At 41.7% G+C, this 21,562-nt stretch overlaps 2 protein-coding genes across 2 annotated transcripts; one reads left to right on the top strand and one right to left on the bottom strand.

The window, feature by feature from the left end:
- Window positions 1-2,006: 2,006 nt before the first annotated feature.
- Window positions 2,007-10,044, bottom strand: acsl5 (acyl-CoA synthetase long chain family member 5). Its single transcript, XM_079183361.1, has 21 exons — window positions 9,952-10,044; window positions 8,377-8,542; window positions 8,165-8,276; window positions 7,824-7,888; window positions 7,622-7,723; window positions 7,438-7,537; window positions 6,923-7,101; window positions 6,751-6,783; window positions 6,611-6,662; window positions 6,247-6,320; window positions 6,085-6,162; window positions 5,865-5,999; window positions 5,192-5,326; window positions 5,008-5,103; window positions 4,455-4,527; window positions 4,155-4,243; window positions 3,716-3,832; window positions 3,432-3,575; window positions 3,222-3,323; window positions 2,803-2,874; window positions 2,007-2,157 (listed from the first exon to the last, which is right to left on the bottom strand). The coding sequence occupies exons 2-21, from the start codon at window positions 8,530-8,532 to the stop codon at window positions 2,020-2,022; spliced, it is 2,052 nt and encodes a 683-aa protein (XP_079039487.1). The 5' UTR covers window positions 8,533-8,542; window positions 9,952-10,044; the 3' UTR covers window positions 2,007-2,019.
- A 2,571-nt stretch (window positions 10,045-12,615) lies between these two features.
- gucy2g (guanylate cyclase 2g) lies at window positions 12,616-21,316 on the top strand (the record flags this gene model as incomplete). Its single annotated transcript, XM_079182947.1, has 22 exons — window positions 12,616-12,942; window positions 13,577-13,925; window positions 14,029-14,138; window positions 14,334-14,516; window positions 14,598-14,742; window positions 15,206-15,341; window positions 15,433-15,536; window positions 15,617-15,783; window positions 15,892-16,026; window positions 16,130-16,213; window positions 16,710-16,814; window positions 17,301-17,369; window positions 18,018-18,186; window positions 18,283-18,438; window positions 18,636-18,813; window positions 19,212-19,352; window positions 19,453-19,645; window positions 20,022-20,196; window positions 20,512-20,610; window positions 20,812-20,903; window positions 20,992-21,099; window positions 21,236-21,316. The coding sequence occupies 22 exons, from the start codon at window positions 12,616-12,618 to the stop codon at window positions 21,314-21,316; spliced, it is 3,306 nt and encodes a 1,101-aa protein (XP_079039073.1).
- Window positions 21,317-21,562: the final 246 nt, after the last annotated feature.

Here is a 21,562-nt window from a genome sequence, read left to right as displayed (position 1 = left end):
GTCACCTGTGTCGGAAGAAGCCATGTTGAAGAAGCTGCTCCGGTTTCACAGGTAAGTTAGTTTTGGTATCACAGGAGTTGAGGAGGGACCTGCCAAATCCTCCCACCGATTGTAAAACTATTTAAACGCATAAGAGGAGGAGGTGACGTTCGCGGGCAGCTCCTATCTCTCTCTCTCTCTCTCTCGTGGGCTCGTGCCCTTCAGAGTTTCCCGGAAGCAGCCCGTTCAGAGACCGCTGGGAGGCTCGGCTTGTCCCGGTGTAAACTCCAGGTGAAGCGGTTCAGAATCCAGCTGCAGCCCGGAGAGACTCTCTGGAACACCCGTGAGAGAAGTTAACACAAGGTGGCAGCGTTGATCACATGAGCTGCAAACGGATATAGCTGGTACAGTGGTGGAGTTACTAAAAAGAGTTACATTAGCCTTAGAGAATTGTTACAATTACACAGCCACTGACCCGTTGTTAAGCCCCGCCCCTCCTGGTGCATGGAGCCCACACTGTCACTAACTGCACTCTCTGAATAAATATAATTTTTGGGGAAAAGCAAAAAAAGCGATTGCAAGGACAATCAGACAGAAGTGTCTGCGATATATATTTGATATATCAGGATGTCAAAGTGATTCAGCAGCAAAAACACGTTATATTCCATTCCTGAAATAAACTTTCCCTGATTTTGTGTAAATTAAAAAATATATAAAATTCTCTTTTTTTTTAAATTTGGTTTTCCCAATTGTATTTTTACAATTCTGCTAAGCAGGATATATCTGTCCAGTAGTTATGTTTCATGGTTATATAAGTCAAATACCACTATGAGAAACTGCATATCATAGTTGTGTAGCAAAACATAATTCTTATCAAATTTAGCTACTAATTAATTTGTCTTACTGGTTTAATCCTAAAGGTAACTGGGAGGTCATTCCTTTACCAGTATGCAGTGACATATGCAGTCAACACATTTATAGTAATTTTTTTATTATAGTCGTCATATTGTACATATACGTGAAATGCAACCTCTGCATTTAACCCATCCCTAACTTATTGGGAGCAGTGGGCTGCTGAGAAGTGCCCGGGGAGCGGTCAGGGGTTGAGTGTCTTGCTCAAGGACACTTCGGCACAGGTACCCGTAGCAGCCAAGGAATCGAACCACCGAACAACCCTCTCTATCCAATGAGCCACGGCCGCCACCCAAGTGTTGCAAATAATTAATCTTGTACTGCTGATGTGAAATATCATTGTACAGTTATTGCCATGTTTCCATTCATCTCTTTCAACAACAAGTGACACAGCTGAATGCTGCAGCATCAGCACCTGTAATGTGTGTGTTGTAACACACGAGGGCAGTGATTCCTTTAGTTTATTATGATCCCAGTTAGCTACACGATTGTAGAAGCGGTTCTTCCTTGGGTCCACAAAACTCTTAAGACTCTTAAAAGTGACAATGCAACCACTACAACTTACACATTTATATGATAGCAAAAACCTGTTTGACATGAGATCCATAATAGCTGCAGTAACAATTTGTCTTTTAATTTCCAGTTTGTCTCATTTACTAACCACAAACCCAAGCATGAGTTTCCCGTTTACCTAGTTTCATTACCATCTTCTCTGTGTTATTTTACCCTTAATTATAGCCCTGAAATGTTTCATCCCGGTTCAATCATGAACACTTTGTAACTTTGTTTTGAAAAGAGCCGTATGAATAAAGTTAATTCTTTTTATTATAATAAATGAACAACTCTCCAACTGGAGAAAGAGCATCCAGCCAACAACTAAGACAGGATGATTCACTCTGGCTGCAGCCAACGAGTCTGTCCAGCTAAACCCCCAGAATGCACTGCAACATTTGTTCTGCACAAAGACGTGTTTAGCAGAATCTTTGTTTTAGATGACTAAAGCAAAAACACACAGCACAGCTAAACTGTCTTGTTGTGGGTGTTTAGAAAGGCTGCTGCACAAGAGGTGAATTATTTTAATCAAAGACTAAAATAAAAAACAAAGATGGTGGTGTGATTTCATGCCATTTATTGGAGGTTAGCGTACAGTGTGTTGATCTGTGGCTGGAAGAGAGTTTTGAGCTCGGCCCTCTTGGCCTTCAGAGTCGGAGTCAACAGGCCGTTCTCGATGGTGAACTGCTCCGGGTGGAGGTACAAGTCTTTCACCTGCATCAGGGAGGAAGAGGAGGAGGGGGAGGAAAGTGTAGATGGTTAAAAGGTTTGATGGATGATACTCTATATTCCTTCGTATCAGTAGCCTCTGACCTCTGAGGTTAGGTATGTCATCCCTAGAACCGTTTTTAGTGAAAGTGCTTCTTAAGTTTTTGGGGAACTGAATGCATTGGTTTTGACACAGAATGACAAATCTCTGGCTGATGCAATATGCTGGTCTCTTTATGTGGAGCGCAGTGATTCGAAATCTCAATGGGATTGTCTTGGCTAAATTCAAATAGAAACAAGATTCTGCATAAAAACCCGACTTTATTTAGAAGTTGTTGCACCCAGTTTAAACTACTGAGGTAAGACAGTAGAGAGGACAGACTGGAGAGGAAATGAGCGGAGTGTCTGACGTCTGCATGGTCTTGATGTCACTTCAGGACATTTCTTTGAACAAAACATGCTCATTTTGACCACCAGAGGGTGAACAGAGTCAGGTTTAGTGAAGCACCAGAGAGGTTGATAAATCTCCCACAGTTTCAGTTAAGTTACTACTTATTTCTAATAACCAATTAGTCTGACTTTATGCATTTCTTAAATTGGAATAATAAGTTTGCATGTAGATAATTTGGGGAAATCACAAGGCGTGTTTACCTGCTCAAATGACTTGAGTCCTGCTTCTTTGCCCAGTTTAATCAGGTCTGAGAGAATGGCTTTCTTCATTTCCTGTGAACAAAAAAGGTCTCACCGTTATTAAAACATTAAAAAAAAATATATACATTTACAAACTACCCAGCAGTACATAAAGTAATGGCAATTTGCTCCATCTTTACCAGCTGCAACATTTTTGTATTTAAAGTTTATTAATTATATTTAGATGTTAATTTTTACATTTTGAATTCAGGACTTTTTCTACACTGTAGTATTATTACTTTTACTTAATAAAAGATCTAAGTACTTCTTCCACCGCTGCACACTGAACTGTATTAAAGTGACCCCAGATTGTCTACGGTTGGTTTGTTGTCTACATGTCCTGCAGACAGGTGTGAGAGGTGACCAGACAGAAACCTTACTTTGTTTTTGCAGAGTTCTTCAATAGAGCCTTGGCACCCAAGACTTTTTGCTAAACCCGGCAGGACTTCTGGGTCCGGGACCACGATGGCGATCAGGCAGGACTGCAAACCGAGGCAAGAAGTTTGGTTATCAGAGGAAGAGAGTGAGTGAGTGAGTGAGTGAGTGCGTGCTGACTATATATGCACAGACTGCAGAGACGCTGGTTTTACCTGCAGACTGTCTCCGTGCACGAATACTTGGGCCACAGGTCCACTGCGTATATATACATTCTCGATCTTCTCCGGGGCGATGTACTCCCCCTGAGCCAGCTTGAAGATGTTCTTCTTCCGGTCGATAATCTTCAAGACTCCACTCTATTCACAAAACAGTCGGTTAAGAGAAATACCCTTTCTTAAAAACATTATATACAATCTGCAAAACCCACAACCACTATACATCTGGTTCTTGATGGCTTGTGGTTCTACTTATTCATTATCAGGGTTGTTGTTCGTACCGGAAGCCATTTTCCGATGTCCCCGGTGTGGAGCCAACCGTCTTCATCCAAGGCCTCTGCAGTTTTCTTTGGGTCTTTCAAGTACCCCTTGAACACATTTCTGCCCTTGACACAGACCTGGATAAGAGCAAGAAACAACAATACAACTATTAAAAAAAGTTCAGAACTTGCCTGAGAATCATCACGTTTCACAGTAATTCAAAGATAGTTGTCTGAAAATGAACAGCTACATTGCAAACAAACTGCTAATAGGTATACTTCTGGTTTGCTAATAGGTATACTTCTGGTTTACAAATTATAGGAACGGTAGTTATAAAAGTTAAAGCTTGATTATGCCTGAGATAAGTTATAAAAAATATCAGTTAATGTTAACTTAAAACAAACAATCACTGTTAAACATCTTCCATTATTCTTTTGGTTACCTTTCCCATCATCTTACCTCTCCTTCTCCGTTTGAAGCAAAGTAGTTCATTTCATCAACATCCACCAACTTCACAACATTACAAGGCAGCGGCACGCCAACATGTCCTGATGGTAAAAGATCACGGCAATGATTTCTTGCTTATTAAAAAAAACAAATCTCATTTAATCAGATGCAAAGTTTGTAAAAAATAGACATTAAAACTAATATGAAGGTAATGTGATTCATATGCAGTGAAAGAGGACGAATTTAAATTAGAAATACTTCTACTCTATATTAAAGTAGTAAGTGTGGGTCAGGTGAGGTGGAGCTGCGTACCTGAGGTGGCGTCTCCTGGCATTGTGAAGGTGCAGCCGGCCGTGCACTCCGTCTGACCGTACGCCTCAAAGATCTAAGAGTCACACCAGAGAGAGAGCTCTCATCAGCTTTTAAATCATTCACAATAAAACCAACTTACGCCACAGAAAATATGGCATTGAATGAACTGAATTTAGTTTTTTTAAGGAGGTCATTTTAAAGAGACGTGAATGTTTCAGGGACAAAAAACCCGTCTTAAACTGACATCTTTAAACAGATAGAGAAAAGTAGGAAAAAAAACTAGAATAAGAGAAGTAAAAATAAACTTTACAAGAGCAATTAAAAGACAACTACAGGGCAAAAGTGAAGTTAGTTAAGGTACAGTGTATAGAATAAAATAGACCATACATACCTATCTAGACACACAGTATAATATATAATGAATAAAGTAAATCATGTAATAAAATACATAAATCAGTCCGACAAATGTGACTGGAGGTCCAGTAAAATTGATCCTCTAATAACATCTTTATGTTAAATCTTTACCTAATTACCTGGACACACGTTTTATTACCTGGCAGCCCAGAGAAGCCCGGAGGAAGTTGAGCACTGAGGGCGATATGGGAGCTGCTCCCGTCACCATGACCCTCACTTGTCCCCCCAGAGACTCCTGCAGTCAACGTTAAAGCAGCGTTTACACTCAGTGGCTTATTTGTTTCTACGCCACATGAACCGTATGAACGGAGGTGGTGCTGTACCTGCACTTTGTGGAAGATGAGTTTGTCCCATATGCTGTCTTTCCTGATGATGCCCTCCTTCACCTCAGCGAACTTCCTGTCCACGGCGAAGTTCAGCAGCCACTTCTTGAAAGAAGATGTGGCTCCACTCTGAACCTGGTGACGGAAGTTTGATTACAGCATTTAAAATGAGAAACTAGAAAATGTTTAAAAGCAGAATGAGAGGAAAGAGAGGACTGTTGTGTCCGACAGTAACCAGCGATGAGATCCTTCACTTAAAAATGTAAAGATACTGTTAAAAGTCCTACACAAGTAAAAGTTTGAAAGAATAGTAAGGGAAATGTACTTAAAGTAAAACAAATCATAACAAATATTTGTATGAAAAATGACATCAAAATAAAAGCCAATTCATTTTTTGTCAAACAGATCGATTAATCAATTCCTCATTTCAACTTGTATGTCATGTTAGATACATTTATAAAATTACATTATATAAACTCGATCTATGTTTTGTGTGCAAACTTCTTAATTTGTAAAAAATAAATAAGTAATTTGTGACCAAATAAATGTAGTGAAGTGAGTAAATGAAGTAAAAAGTACAATATTATCCTCTGAATTGTAGTGGAGTAGAAGTATTTATAAGGTGGCATGAGAAGTACATGTTGGTTTCATGCCACCGCTGTGAATCACTGACTTTGTCGTAGACGCGGTTGAGAAGTCGAGGCACGACGGGGAAAACGGTGGGCTGCAGGGCTTTCATGTCGTCCGGCAGCAGTCGGATGTCTCCCTGGAAGAATCCCACTTTAGCTCCAACACCGTACATCGCCGTCTACAAGAAACAGACAGGAAGTCATCACGTCTTAAGTCTCATCTATATAGATGCTCTAAACGGGCTTAAATCACCAGAGTCTCACCTGTACGACTCTCTCGAACATGTGCGCTAAAGGCAGGAATGAAATGCTGACATCCTGGGAGCATGGAGTAACGGACGCCTGAGGGACGGAGAGGCTCCGTTAGCAACACATGCTTTCAAAGATATTTCACTTAAAATGACATCTAATGGTTATTAGACTCGCCTCAAAGGTTCTGAGGACTCCTGCAGCGTCTGAGACGACGTTCTCGTGGGTCAACATCGCTCCCTTGGGATTTCCTGACAAAGAAGCGAAATATTTTACCCTTTGAGACACATTTTAGTTTCGGAAACACGCAAGTAGTCGTTTGTAACAAGGGCGTAGATTTCGTTTCAACATTTTGGGGTTTCAACATTTTCCCAGATCAATCGGGCATTAGCTTAGCTAAAGAGGAACTCAACCATAGCTGCTCGTGCTCATTCTGTGTCGTCTCATGTAAGATTCAAACATCGTGGAGGGACACGATTGTTCTCCCTTTTCTTTAGGATTCATTGGATCAAAACCTGCTGTTGAAACAGAAAATGATCACCTGTTGTGCCGCTGGTGAAGCAAACAATACTGAGGTCCTCTGGCTTTGGTGGCTGTTGAGGACATGAAATCAGCACATCAGAGCCGCTTATTCAATCTCATAGAAATTAATTTACATGAATACATCAGAAGGAAACTTACAATTGGCTTTTCCAGGTTACTCTGCCCCAGAGTCTGGAGAACAAAAACAACATGTTTTCAATTACGTCTGTGCTTCTTCTGACCGTGTCAAATGTGCAGATGCTAAAACAATTGAAGCCAGGATAAAAACACAAGCAACGCAACCGTTTATTTGCGTTAAAGCATGCATTACCTCCACGTCCTGCATCAATACAACGTCCACCCCACACTTTGTACCCCGCTCCACCAGCTCAGAGTCGAAAGGGTCCATGACGACGATGGTTTTGAGGACCGGCGTCTGGCCCGCCTCCCGGGTCTGCAGCAGTGTTTCTGCTTTTCTTTGATTGTCACAAAGCACCGTGGAGATCTCCGCTGAAAGAAGAAAACTTTAAAAACTGCATTGACAGAATAATAGAAGTTCACACAAGTGCTGTTATGAGGCAAGCACTCGATCACGTTGATACTAATGATGTAGTTTTAGTAAGACGGAGTACCAAACGCTCTTTGTCTCGTCATACATCGTCCAGAGGTGATCACATAATCAAAAGCAAAAAGAAGCGCCGCAGACTGAAGGAGCCGTCGTGGTAAATCAGTGAGAAGAGATTAAGAGGAAACTCGACACAGATCCCTGTGGGGGGGGGGGGGTCGACGGGTTTCTGGACTCAGTAATTAGCAGCATTAAGAGTGCAGGAAAAAAGCTCCAATTACCTTGGTCGATAATGAACACGAGAGCTTCAGGTCCCAGGGTGTCGTACAGGGGGACGGCTACCATGGAGTAGGTGTAGCAGGCCAGTTCACCAATAATCCACTGCCAGTCAGAGAGAGAGAGAGAGAGAGTTTACGGTTTGTTGTTCAAACCTTAACACCCTGTTATCCCTTCAGCCACACTCACCTCAGGTCTATTCTGAGCAAAGATGCCGATAAAAGTGTCCGAGTTCGGCTTCAAACCCTTGTGAAGAAGCCCTGAACCCAGGTGCTCCGCTCGGTCGGAAACCTACACAGGAAGTGAATTCAAAAAAAGGTCAGCTGGAGTTCACAGAAGTTCATCTTTACAGAGTTTTCTTTCCCCCCCCCCGTTAATCTTGACGTTTCACCTGCTGGTACTTCAGCCACTGGTACGGCCTTCCTAGTTTTCTGTAGCCCAAGCATGGTCCGTTTCCTGCAAGTGACAACATTTAACTACACGTTTTTCTAAATCAAATGGTGAAACTCCAGCTTTCTTTTTATATCCAATCTCATGTCTGAGCATTGGATATGAAGCTACAGCCAGGAGACGGTTAGCTGATCCTCTCATCCAACGCTCAGCAAGAAAGCGAATAAACAAGTTGAACTATTTGAAGACACCTGTTAACCAATTTGTACTTCATATAAAAGAAGAGGACTTAAGTAGGAGGCTGATGGAGTAATCGATAAAAGTAAAGAAAGTTTCCATCACCTGAAACTCTCAGACCCCTCTGGAAGACCTCATAGAGGGTCGTGGCTTCATCGTAGTAATAAGACATCAGGTTGTTGTTGTCCTCGAGCAACGCGGTCTTCCTCGCTCCATCCTGTGGACATCAAGCCGAATCAACATGAGAACTATTGTTCAGTACTCTGTGGTATACAACGACGGATGAATATGTAACCGGACAGGTCGGCACTCGTCACCTTGATGCCCAGAGTTTGACTGTTGAGGTCGACGGCGCTGCGGAGGGGATTGGGCCGCGTGTTCAGGTAAAACAAGGTGGCAGCTGCCAGAGCAAACAGGGTGAAGATGGCCGGGAGAGGAAGAGGAGTGAACAGCAGCTCGAAGAGGGAGTCCATGGTGCAAGGTCTGCAGACAAACGCTATGTTAAAATATTTAGCCATTTTGCACTGACATTTAAAACCAAGTTCAGTCCAAAACGTGGCCATATTTTAGATATAAAGGTCCTTTGATGCAATTCTGAGCTTTGACGCTGCATTCCAAATCACATACTTATCTTTTTACTTTTAGTACATGAGCAGGTCTTACAAAGTGCATACCGTTGCATGCAGATCGGGGCACAGTATTTCGTCTTAACGTGGCACCTTGAACTTTCTTGCTCATATCTGCTGCGCTAAATGGATTGTGCTTCAGAAAAGCCAGTGAAGCGTGCCGGCTTGCAAACTGGAAAAGTCAACTGGATGCATTAGAACATCCCGTATTTGACATACTATGTATTCGGACAAAAAAAAAATCTTTACTTGGCGACCTTAATAGAATAGTAGTATGAGAATTGGAACGCAAAGTGTCTCAACTCAAGGTCAAAGTCAATATGACTTACGCAACAGTTATTGATAATCACTCCAGATAGAGTTCAACTCATGAACACTCAGCATTACAGTCTGTACTGCGATACAATATTTGAGTCTTTACTAGAGATGCACCGATACAGATATCTGTCCGATACCGATTTAAAAAGCTTGACCTGGTGTCGGAAACCATAATTTTAGTACATTTATGTCTATGTAATGATTTGTTTTGCAACGTTAGTAAAGCCGTGTACGTCAAGTCTGATGTTAACTTGCTCATAAAAAGAATGATGACTCAGTGAAGCATGCAGCTTATCAATTAAAACACCTGTATCGACATCCCTCGTATCTACACACACTGTTAAACTGATGCCGCATGAGATTAAAAACGTGTAACAAATGCAGCTTTTTTAAAATCTTAAGCATGACATACAGTCGCCTTGACCTTTGAGACAGATTGTCTCATGTGTCATGATTGTGAACGACACCGAGGTCAGGGTTGATTATTTTATGAGAACATATCAAAAGTCTAATTAGGAACAAGCACATTTTATGGCATTTGAGTAACAGCATTTAAAAAGGTAACGCAATAAGAAAGTAAAGGTGGACGCTTATCTCCAGTGTGAAGAAGTGATGACCCTCACGTTTTAGTTCTAGAATCTTTGTTTATTTTTTGTGTATTTTGTTTCCATTGTAGAGCAATTTAACATTACATTTGGCTTATTTAGTCTCTTGTATCTATAATAATAAATAAATAATTTAATTATAAATTGTTGTTTTTACCGTTATTGAGGAAGACTTTGTGGAAGCTAATTTTGGATACAAATAAAAAAAAAAAAGACATGCATATGGAAAAACTCACAACAAACAATTTAAATTATTTCAAATTATTAATTTCTGAGCCACCGTAGGCTCATTTGATAAATCCATTTTCTGCGATTTAAATGGCCGATGCCACAGCTCTCCTACCTGCTGTCGGTCCTCTGAGGTGTTCCAGTCTGCTCCCAGTTGACAGGCGGACAGGTGTGCTTGTTTGTGCACAGCAGGTCTACTTCCTCTCGTCTGAAAGGAGATTCACGGAGAGTGAGAACTCATAAAAACAACTCTGCGTCAAAAGGAACCTTTGCTCCTCACTCCCACTGATAATGAAACATGAACACAGACTTCTGAACTCTTCCGATGTTCAACGTTGTGATATTAATATTATGTATTTTGCAATTTATTATGCTGGTTATTTTAAAAACCGTCCGCTCTACCAAACAATACAATTTCAGTCCAGATAGACAAACACTTTATCTGAGACATTGTTTACGGGCCAAGATGCTGCAGTAGACGAAAGGTCAACACGCTTATCTGCAGTTCATAGTGTTCAAAGTTCTCACATTTCAACAACAAACTTGACAATTTCTCTTTAGAATAAGAAACTTGTACAGTAAGTTAAATAACCATCAACACGTGGAGTGTCATAGTGTGTTTCAGGTCAAGTTGTATCTAGATTCCTCAAATGGTACAGAAATGCATGTAGCCACATTAATATAAATGTGTTGGACAAACAAATAGAAAAGCTGAATGAGCATGGATGTGGATTTTTAAGATCAGTTTGAGGAGCGACTATGGTTTGCATGTTCCACATTTTATCATAAGTGTGTCATGCTGTGTGGGACTCGCACTGGTCTGGTCTCGGTCATTACTTGGTCTGGGTTTAGGCGGTCTTGACTAAAAAACACTGCAGCCTCCAAAATGACCACACGGTTTAAACAACACTTAAACCAAAAAAACTGAACATTAGAAACCTTCATGAATAAAACAATCAGTCTCTACTTTTCCTGAAAAGTTACATTAGACTGATGGAAGAGCAGCAGACTGGCCTCTAGCAGACCGGTTTAACATCTCTCTCAGAAAGGAAAGTTCTCTAGACTCTTTAATTTGAATAAAAACAGCTCTTTGTGAACTCTTTTTCAGGTCAGAAACGTGTCATCAGTTATCGGTGTTACTTGATGCGTCACACTGAAGAAGAACGATAAGCTGAAATTGCACCTCGCATTTGATCAGATCACACTGATTAAAGTGAGACGAGGCATGCAACATTTTCTGGACAGCAGCCACAGTGGAGACGTTACAGAATAATGGGAATTGCTAAAATCATAAAAAAGGAGTTTGCAAAGACAAATATATCTAGTTTGTATGGTGCATTCAGCTGCTCATGACTTTAACTTTTAATTTGCAAGAGGAAGATTTAATCCTTTAAAAGCCTGAGTTGTTGAAATTTAATTATCCAAACAGACATTTAACTTGATGTCAAGATGCATAAATTACTTTTCTGCACCTTCAAGCTTTCTGTATTCACTTAGCAGACACACGTCCAACATGTCCTCTTGAGAGAGCGACTTGATTAATTTCTGTTGGACAGTGAGCTGAATAAGGTTCATTAGGAGAAGCTTTGAGAGGTTACCTGGTGGGATTAGCGGAGGTGGTTTTGGGGCAGAGCTGAGCAGGGATCTCCTCCGGGGAGGAGAGGAAAAAAAAAGAAAGAAGCTGAACTCAGCAACACCATTAATGCACACACAATCTGCCCACCTGTGATCATTAGCACCTTAAACTGCACACAGGTGTGTGAACTTCTCTCCGCCACCAAGCAAGGCTCAACCTGCCTCATCTGGTTTCTGCAGAAAACACTCCCAGGAGGTCTGCAACTCAGTTCTCACTTTGGATTTTGCCGTCTTTTGAATTGTCCTAAATCAAAGTGTCTGTTCTACACTCCTCTCATGTGCATGCAGTGGACATGTGTCCCCGTCAGAGAAAGAAAGACATCACGATGAACTTTGATACTGCATTTATGAGCGATAACTAAAGGCAAACTCGGTGTGGTACCTTTGGAGTTTACTGATTTATGGTTGATAAAATCTCACCTGAATCTGTTTTAACAATATCAGATAAGAGTATGTCGTGGTCATGAACCATTTAGAAATGTTTTTTTATTGCACATTTTATTGTAAGCACTTAACAAAACTAATCTAATCATCAAGTCCTCCTTGATCGCTTAGAGAAGCCCAATGAATTCAAGCGGCATCATCCCAATGTCTCTCGATATAAACTAACATTGTAAGTGATTGATAAGGGTTATCTTTGAGGTTCATCAGATGCAGAGTTTTGGCGATATCAGCCGTAGAGATATCTGCCTCTTCTCCAATATAATAGGCTTGGCTTAAAGGTACATTTGAAAAACTGTAACAGCGATGTCTTTTTCCAGACATCATGACTGAAGATAATCCACAGACCTTGTCGTGAGCAGGTTTATGTAACACGACGGGGCGACTCACACCAAAATAATCTAAAAATATGTGTTTTTGATTCGGGGGTGAACTGTCCCTTTTAGTGGATATTGAGCTGGGGAACATACGCTCGAGCACGGGGCCTTCTATGTGACAGAAGAATACACTCTAATGAAGAGAGAAGAATAAAAAATGATGGACTTAATGCCTCTTTGTACCTCCCACTCTCCTCCACATATTTACATGTTCTCCTCCCTAACCAACTCGTCCAGCATCACCAGGGAAGTCGGGTATTTAAACCCTGTGACATGAAGCAGCTAATGAGACGAGAGTGATGTGGAGGGCGACGTATTGTCCTGTCATGAGGCTCACGTTGGTGCTTCACTTCACACTGTCTGCTGCAGCCGTCACCGGTAACGACACCAATGGGTCTCTCAAGCTGATCATCGGCTTCCAGGCTCCCTGGAATATGTCCCTGCCCTTCAGCGCCCCGCGGCTGGGCTCGGCCATCCAGATAGCCGTGGAGAAGGTGAACGCCAATCCCTCCTTCCTGGGGAACTACAGTCTGGATTTTGTGTACCTGGATACCGACTGTAACCCCAAAATTTCCCTGGGAGGATTCATTCACCAGGTGTGGAAAGAAAATGTGTCCGCGCTGTTCGGTCCAGCGTGTCCTGAAGAAGCCGAGGTATGATTCATGTGACGTGGAAATTGATAGTTCCTGCATCAGATTTGTGAAACTAAGTAGCCTACATTTACTGTGCTGAAGTTACATTTTTATATACTTCAACCCGGCAGCAAACTCCGGGTCTGAAAGGTTTAACCAATGCTGAAGTGCTTTAAACTTGCATTCTCTCTAATGGACATCAGGGGGACGACTCCTCCGGTTGCAAAAAGAAGTCTGATTGTATAGAAGTCTTCTCTCTTGATTTATTACCTCAGTAAACATTGTAAACATGAGTTCATGGTCTCAATCTCTAGTTTCAAGTCTTCTTCAATACAGCATGATGTTCATTTAGTAAATGATGGTCCATTTAGAGTCAAACAGACCATAAAGAGTTTTATGCTTTAGAGCGGGGCTATATTTTCATCATTCTAACTTTAAGGGGTAATTTTGACCAAACCAGAGTTGGTGATTGTGGGAACAGTGGGAAGACAAGAGAGTTTTGGTTTTGGAGTTTTATTTTGTGTGTTTTAACAAGGTAATAAAGCTCGTCTTATTTCCGTGAACGAAAGGAACCTGAAATTAAATGTTGTGATGAAACAGTTCCTTTGAATATCGATCGGTATTTTTCCTATTTTACATTATTTCTGCCTTCAAGGTCACCGGTCTCATCGCGTCCACGTGGAACATCCCCATGTTCGGCTTTGTGGGACAATCCTCCAAAGCGGACAACAGCGACGTCTACGATTCCTACATCAAAGTTGTGCCCCCTCTCAAAAGAAGCTCGGAGGTCCTGGTGAAGACTCTGGAGTTCTTCGGATGGAGTCACGTAGCGATGATCGGAGGCGGATTGGATTCAAACACTTGGGACAAAGTTGACGCTTTGTGGAAAACCATTGAGAATCCGCTGAGACACAACTTTAAACTGGCCGCCGCGCTGAAGTTTGACACCAGCGATCCTCAGCTGGTTTATCGAAATGTCAAGTATATCGCGACAGTCGCCAGAGGTGAGCGGGCACGTTGTTTCTGGCTCTTTAAAACCAAACATTACCACATGTTTACCTGTGATCTGGCTACTAAATGTGTCCTGTTGACCCTCCGCCCCCCCAGTGATTGTGGTGCTCACAAACTCCGTGGACTCCATGGCTCTGTTGCTGGAGGCTGAGCGACAGGGTCTGATGAACGGCGACTACGTGTTCTTCCTGGTGCAGCATTTTGAGGTCAGTGGCAGTGTGGTAAGTAAAACTTTACATACAAACAGTGGAAAACACACATATATTCAGTTTAGGTCAGTTGTGGCTGCACCATTACGTAGAATCCAAACTCTATGGACTAAGAAATGAACTTATGATCTTTCATACCGCTTCACTAAGGTGTTTCTCATGTGTTTCGTATTAATCTTTTCCCCTGAGCAGGATAACATGTGGAAATATGCCCTGAACAGCAGGATTAACAAAGATGCCATAAGAGCCTTTGACATGACCTTCATCATCGGTCAGAAAACCTACGAAGGCTACGAGTATTATGACTTCTTTGAGCGAGTTTTTGAAAGACTAAAAGAACACCCGTTTCAGAGCAACCTGACATCTGAAAGAGAGGTAAGCATCCGACGCTTTCCCTTTTATTCTGCTCAGAAGTCAAATCACAGATACAATTGTTTTTTATTTCTGTTGTTTCAGGTTAGCCCGTACTCTGCTTACCTGCACGATGCCGTGCTTCTCTACGCAATGGCACTGAAGGAAGTCCTCAAAGAAGGCAAAGACCCTCATGATGGACGGCAGCTGCTGCAGAGATTAAGAAATAGAAACAACATTCGATTTAATGGTTGGTAGCTGCTTTAATAAATGTATCCTGCAAACGCCTAGAATGCAAAATACCCAGGTTTTCTACTCTTAAACAGTGGCGGAAGAAGAATTTTCATTCTGATTTTGTTGGTCCCTGTGAACAAAAGCGTTGTTTCCGAGCACCAGGTTCCCTTTAGTTTAGGAAGCCTCTCATTTTACTGCAGCAGGGTCTGACAGTCTGGCCCGCTCAGTCCTGGTTCTGGTTCTCCCGTGCCTCCCTTCCCTCAAGCGGGTCCAGCATTACGTCCTGGGTCTCCAGAGAGGAGTAGCTCTACTCCTTTCCGACGGATATATATATATATATATATATCTCGATGATTATTTACGTGTACATGTGATACACATTAATTTCATTATTTACGTTACAGAATACGTTTATAAATTATTTATTTATTTAGTTGACTTGGATTTTTCCATCCATCCATCTATGATTATCATTGCAGGTGCCTCCGGACTCGTCCACTTTGACAAAAAAGGGGAGAGAAACCTGGACTATTCCATTTATGACCTGCAGCATGAAGGACACGTCACCAAGTTTCAACCCATCCTCCATTTTGACAGTCACACCAACGCTGTCCGGTAAAATATGTCTTTATATATATAAATATACTATCGAACAATCTATCTTTGTTTTTTTTTGGGAAATTACACCAAAAAAATGTCGTTTCAGACCAACGTCTATGTTTGCTTCTGTGGTCTGGCCGAGAGGAAGACCTCCGTCTGATAAACCAGAATGTGGCTACAACAATGAACTCTGTGATTGGCTCCTTAATGGTAAGAGTAACACTTGCAAAGTAGCCCAAAAGAAACCAGTAATTAAACCGATTATCTCAGTGTTTTATGTTTCCTTTTAGACATCGCCCTGCTGGCTCTGCTCTTGACCTTGCCCGTGATCGGCGTGCTGGCCGTTCTGTGCATCGGGGTCCTCATCCTGCAGAAGTTCCGACTCCAGACGAGGCTCGACGACTCCAACTGGTGGCTGATCAGCTACAACGACATCACCATCATCAGGGAGCACCCAGTACGAGCACTTAATAAACACAGACGAAGAACAAACATGTACGAGTGCGTTTGCTCGCCTGGTTTAGTGTTCTCAGGGCTGTTCTGTGTGTGTGTGTTTCCTCTCCAGGGGGTTCAGGGTTTGTCTCTGAGCACCACAGCCAGTCGGAGCAGCGGCTCACAGTCGAACTGCTCCACTGCCAGCTATGGCCTGAAGGACAAGGCGGGCCGAGAACGCGTCTACACCGTCATAGGTCTCTACCAGGTACCGGTTTAACGTTTAAAGTGAGCCACTAAAGCAGCAATTACAGATTCATATGCCAAAATATGTGCTTTTTCTCTAACATATGTAATGTGACTCCTTAAAGGGAAATAAAGTGGCCATCAAGTACCTCAAGGACCACGCTGGCATTAATTACCAGAAGCCTTCAATCATTGCAGAGTTCAGTGTGGTAAAGTTCTTCACGTTGTTCTACATCAAACTTACTGTTTTCTCTCCAATTGTATTTATTCATTTCCAGTTTTGAAAGCACATAACCTTCTTTGTGTTTTACAAACAAAAGAGGGATAAGGACAAAACATGAATACATTAAAAACAAACAAGCCAGAGCCAGAACAATATGTGCCAGAGGAGCAGAGACTCAAATAGAGTCTACGTTACGGTAGATTTTAAGTTTTACTTTAGAATAATGAAGACATTGGAGTCCAAACATACTCTCAGATCCGTTTTCTGTGTTTATCCCTTTAAAGAAACAGTAGTAAAATCCAGCTACAGTATCAAATGTGATTGTTCTTACGGGACAGTTTGTAGGATTTAGTGGCACTTCTGTTTACGCAAAGGCTCTCTCTAAAGCCAGTGTTTTGCTGTAATAAAAATGACTGTGCCTTTAAGACATATCGGTGAATTTTCCTTTTGTGTGACTAACCATCTTAAACTCTTTAAGACAGATGAAAGAGATGAAACATGAGAACTTGGTTCAGTTCTTTGGTGTTTGCATCGAGCCGTCGAATGTCTGTCTGGTGATCCAGTACTGCACCAAAGGCAGTCTGAAGGTCAGCGTACGACCTCTACTACACACACACAGACACTTTTACTGCATCTTGTGAAGCATCGCTGCAGAACTGCCACTTTAATGTGTCGTATTGTTACGCTACCCAATTACTCTGAGTCAATATAGCACGAATACCATACTGGCAGGTAGAAAATCACCTTGTTTTTTATATTACTCTTGAGGTTATTTACCCAAATTATAATGTTTTTTAATGCTCCAGCTCTTTTTAAACTGTATTGTGTTACACCTTTACAGTTTGGAGTATTATACACACATCTTTTCTAACAATCAACAGTAAATGTTTGGCAGTTTTCGGGTGAAACCTGAGCTCGTTGTATGTAACATTGGGTTTAAAATAACCATATTTCATATTGAGTAAATAATCCGACAGTAATGTAACAAAGTGGGTCAAACACCTTTTGGTTCTGGGTAACTAACACTCAACCCAGTGTGTATCTGATGTTTAACTTGAAAATATTTCCTGCAGGATGTCCTGAAGTCAGACGTTGACCTGGACTGGATGTTTAAGCTGTCCTTTGCTTATGATATCGTGAATGTGAGTCAATTCATTTCAGCAGCATGTTATTGTCGTGATGTTGTGTTGGGAAAGACACTTTAATCCTTATAAACAACCAACAGTTTCACAAATGTACTCAAGGCTGTAACGAGCATTGTAGAAATAATGAAGTCATATAGAAAACACTGATATATAAATAAATATTTACAAAAGAATTAATCCTAAAAAATAAAAGGCCACCCAATGTATCCCCAAGTATGTCTCTTATTTCCTTTATTCTGTAACTATGATATATTTTATTTTGTTGTTGGTCTAAATATCATCATGTTTTATTATCTTGACATTGTCGGAAACAGCTTATAAATATCCACCATGTTTGGGTTTCTTTATTGTGTTTTGTAGAATATAAACTCCCCCAGGTTTCTAAAAAATGAATTAGAGAATAAATACAGAGGACAAGACCACAGAGACATCAATGGCAGAGACAATACGGCCCTGAATGTACCTTCAATTTGTAGACTAAATCAAACAATAGTATGTCAAACAACTACGTCACACAACATGTCAAACAACACAACAACTACGTCGGCAAAATAAAACCAAATATGTTTTTTCGACCCGTCAACATTTTTTTACATGCCAACTACAGGACAATCCATGTTTGGAACCTGTTCTTCTGTGTATTAGGGAATGGAGTTCATCCACAAAAGTAACCTGAGATTTCACGGGACCCTGAAGCCCAGCACGTGTCTGGTGGACAGCCGGCTCCAGATTAAACTCTCTGGCTTCGGCCTGTGTGAGTTTAAATACGGGAGCAAAAACAAGATCGTCCCACTGGAGAACCCTGATCATTCAGGTCAGTGGGTGCACTCGAATGCTGAGTCATGACATTTTAAAAGATATTTATCACAGCATGAAGGAGAAATAACACACGAGGGGTGACTTGTTGTAGAGATGTACTGGACGGCCCCCGAGCTCCTGAGACAAGTCGGCCTCCAGGTCTGCGGGACGCCCAAAGCGGACGTCTACAGCTTCGCCATCATCATGTGGGAACTCATGTACAACGCAAAGTCCGGCCCGTACCATGAGATCAACCTGGGGCCCAAAGGTTCGCACACCTATTTTCTTTGGCCACAAATTCATTTGCATACTGGCAAAGGCTGAACATGTTAGAGAAAACCCAAAGCAATCAATAGTTTTCGAGACATTTCAATTTAGTCGGTGGACGCCGGCTTAAAGGACCTCAGACCCAAATTCCAGCACTGTGATGATTCCCGCATCTTGCTTCATGTTTTTTTTCTCCAGAGATTATCACGCAGTTGCGGACGCCTTTCCAACGGGAGCCGCTCCGACCGGTGCTGTCGGAGGAGCTCTGTGATGAAAACATCAACGCACTGATGAAGGCCTGCTGGGATGAAACCCCCGACCACCGACCGCCGTTTGCAGCCATACGGAGACAGCTGAGGAACACCAGCCCAGAAAGGTAAGGCCCCAAAATGCAGTGAGAAAATAAATTCTCCTCCCTGACTCTAATAATTTGGGCCTGCAGTCTTAAACTAGAGAGCGCGTACTTTCGCCAGGGCTGAAAAATCCACAAACATGTCATTTATGCAATAAAATAAATGTAGTGACTGGATACATGTGCCACATTTTCAATCAATTTAGTGCAGTAGTTAAGGAATCAATAGCTAAAATGGTCAGAAATGCTCATATTCTAATGCTAAGTTTGTTTTTTGGATTCTGGATCGGTGCCGAAAACTATTGTTCCTCCACAAAATACTTTTCTGAGTGAAAATTTGAGACATCCTGTTGTTTAACAAACAAACTACCTCGACCAGAAAACTCCTTAAAAGCTAGTGATCATGACTTTCTGTACTGTAGTCATGCAAATATACTGGATAATATGGTGGCAAAGCTGGAGAAATATGCAAACCACTTGGAGGAGGTGGTGGAGGAGCGGACCAATCAGCTCACAGCAGAGAAGACCCGCGCAGACAAGCTTCTCTCCAGCATGTTACCAAGGTAATAGATGTTGACTGCATCCAAAAGTGATGAAACCATTCAAATCGTCCACGACTGCATCCCTCACCTTGTGTCGTTGCCGGTGCTTCACTGGTCGCAGGTACATCGCGGATCAGCTGATGGCGGGGGTGTCCGTGGAGCCTCAGAGTTACGAAGCGGTGACCATCTTCTTCTCCGACATCGTGGGCTTCACGTCCATGTGCTCCGTCAGCTCGGCGATGGAGGTGGTGACGTTCCTCAACGACCTCTACAGCCTCTTCGACGACGTCATCAAGATGTACGATGTCTATAAAGTGAGTCACACACACGACGAGTTTAGAGTTTGTGTGCTTTTTGTTTATGTTTGTCATGTGCTTCAATAAAACTAAATGTTTGTGAATTTTATTGTAAATAATCAGTAAAAAGTATATATTTTTTTAAAGGAATATTCATACTTTTGATGTCACTCTCATATATGTGCTGTAAATATGAAGGTATAGCCAGCAGCTGGTTAGCTTAGCTTAGCACAACGACTGGAAACGGGGGGAAACAGCTAGCTTAGCTTAGCATAAAAACTGGAAATGGGCCAGAAAACCTGCTATTTCTTGCACACTGATTCTTTCGCAGAAAAAAATAAATTGTTACCATAAAATGTGTCAGTAAAACTGAATCATCTTTGCATCTTTGTAGGTGGAAACAATCGGTGATGCATACATGGTAGCCAGTGGTCTTCCCATCAGCAACGGCTTCCAGCACGCTCTGGAGATATCGACAATGGCTCTGCATTTTCTAAGTGCCATCAAGGTCTTCAGAATCCACCACATGCCTACCGAGAGTCTTGCGATCCGCATCGGGATACACTCTGGTGAGAGACGGTTTGCTTTTTTATTATACTTAATGGTGAAGTTTGTTTTTGCTGCCTTTTTATTCTCTGGAATTTGTCCACATTTGTTCATATTCTTGTACATTAAAATCAGAAACATATTAAATATTATATAAAGTACAAGCTGCCCACAGTATGCAGGATTTATCTCTATTCATGGTTTCTTAAAGAGTTTCTGGTCCTTTGCATTTGTCCTTAAGACTTCATGTTGTGCAAGAACTGTGTTGAAGTTTGCACATTAAATAATTTGACATTTGATAAATGTGAATCCATAACAGTTTGTTGTGGCTTTCGTAGGTCCAGTGGTTGCTGGGGTGGTTGGCACCACGATGCCTCGCTACTGTCTCTTTGGTGACACGGTGAACACGGCGTCTCGCATGGAGAGCAACAGCTCACGTGAGTAGACCGAAGAGAACCGTGACGCCTTTGCAGAGGCTGATCATTAAGACCATCAGTATTGCAACTTACTGGATAAGAACATGAATATAGTTTTATTTTTTTGGGGTCGTGCAAAAAAAATGTGATAGATTGGCATGACATTCTGTGCAGACATTGATGTGGAATCCTCTTGACTTTTTCCTCTCGCATTTCTAACAGCCCTGAAGATTCACATATCTCAGAGCACTGCGGACATTCTGGTCCAGGCTGGTTCGTTTGAGATGGAGGAAAGAGGGGAAGTCGAAATCAAGGTGACTTTAAGAGTCTGTTTTAGCTTTTTCTCCAATACGATATACAACCTTTGTTTCTGACATGTGTGTGTGTTTGTGTCCATGACAGGGAAAAGGGTCTCTGAAGACCTACTGGCTGCTGAGCAAACAGGGATTTAATCCTCCTCTTATTGCTCACAGCCCTCTACCAGCTGACGGTCTCAAACTACAAACAGGGGTACAGTTAACACACATCGTAGTTCTTCTTCTTGAGAAACACAGCAAGCATCGACTAGTCTAGATCAGTCAGTAAATGTAGTATTTTATGTAAAGCAGTTTTGTATTTTAACCTGTTTGTGATATCTCTGCTGAAGAAACTGAGGCTGGCCAGAGCTGCTGAGAAAAGGACCCAGCCGACCCTGAACAAAGCTATGAAGACTGCAGTGCACCTTTAAAGAACCGCCGGATATTCTGATGACGATTTTGGATGAAGGGATATCTGGAAAGGACAATTCGGAAGGTCTCAAAGAATGCAATACGACTTGTAAAGAGGATAATCATAATAATATTTATATGCCTTTATTTATAGAGCACTTTTTATGCAAATATTCTCACTTCAAACAAGGGAAAATAGACAAAACAACAACATACAAGCGAACACTTAAAGTGTTCTTCTAAAATCAAATTAAATCAGATGAAAC

This window comes from Pholis gunnellus (assembly GCF_910591455.1).
Source record: "Pholis gunnellus genome assembly, chromosome: 21".
Taxonomy (NCBI): Eukaryota; Metazoa; Chordata; class Actinopteri; order Perciformes; family Pholidae; genus Pholis; species Pholis gunnellus.
This window is presented reverse-complemented; position numbering and strand designations above follow the sequence as displayed.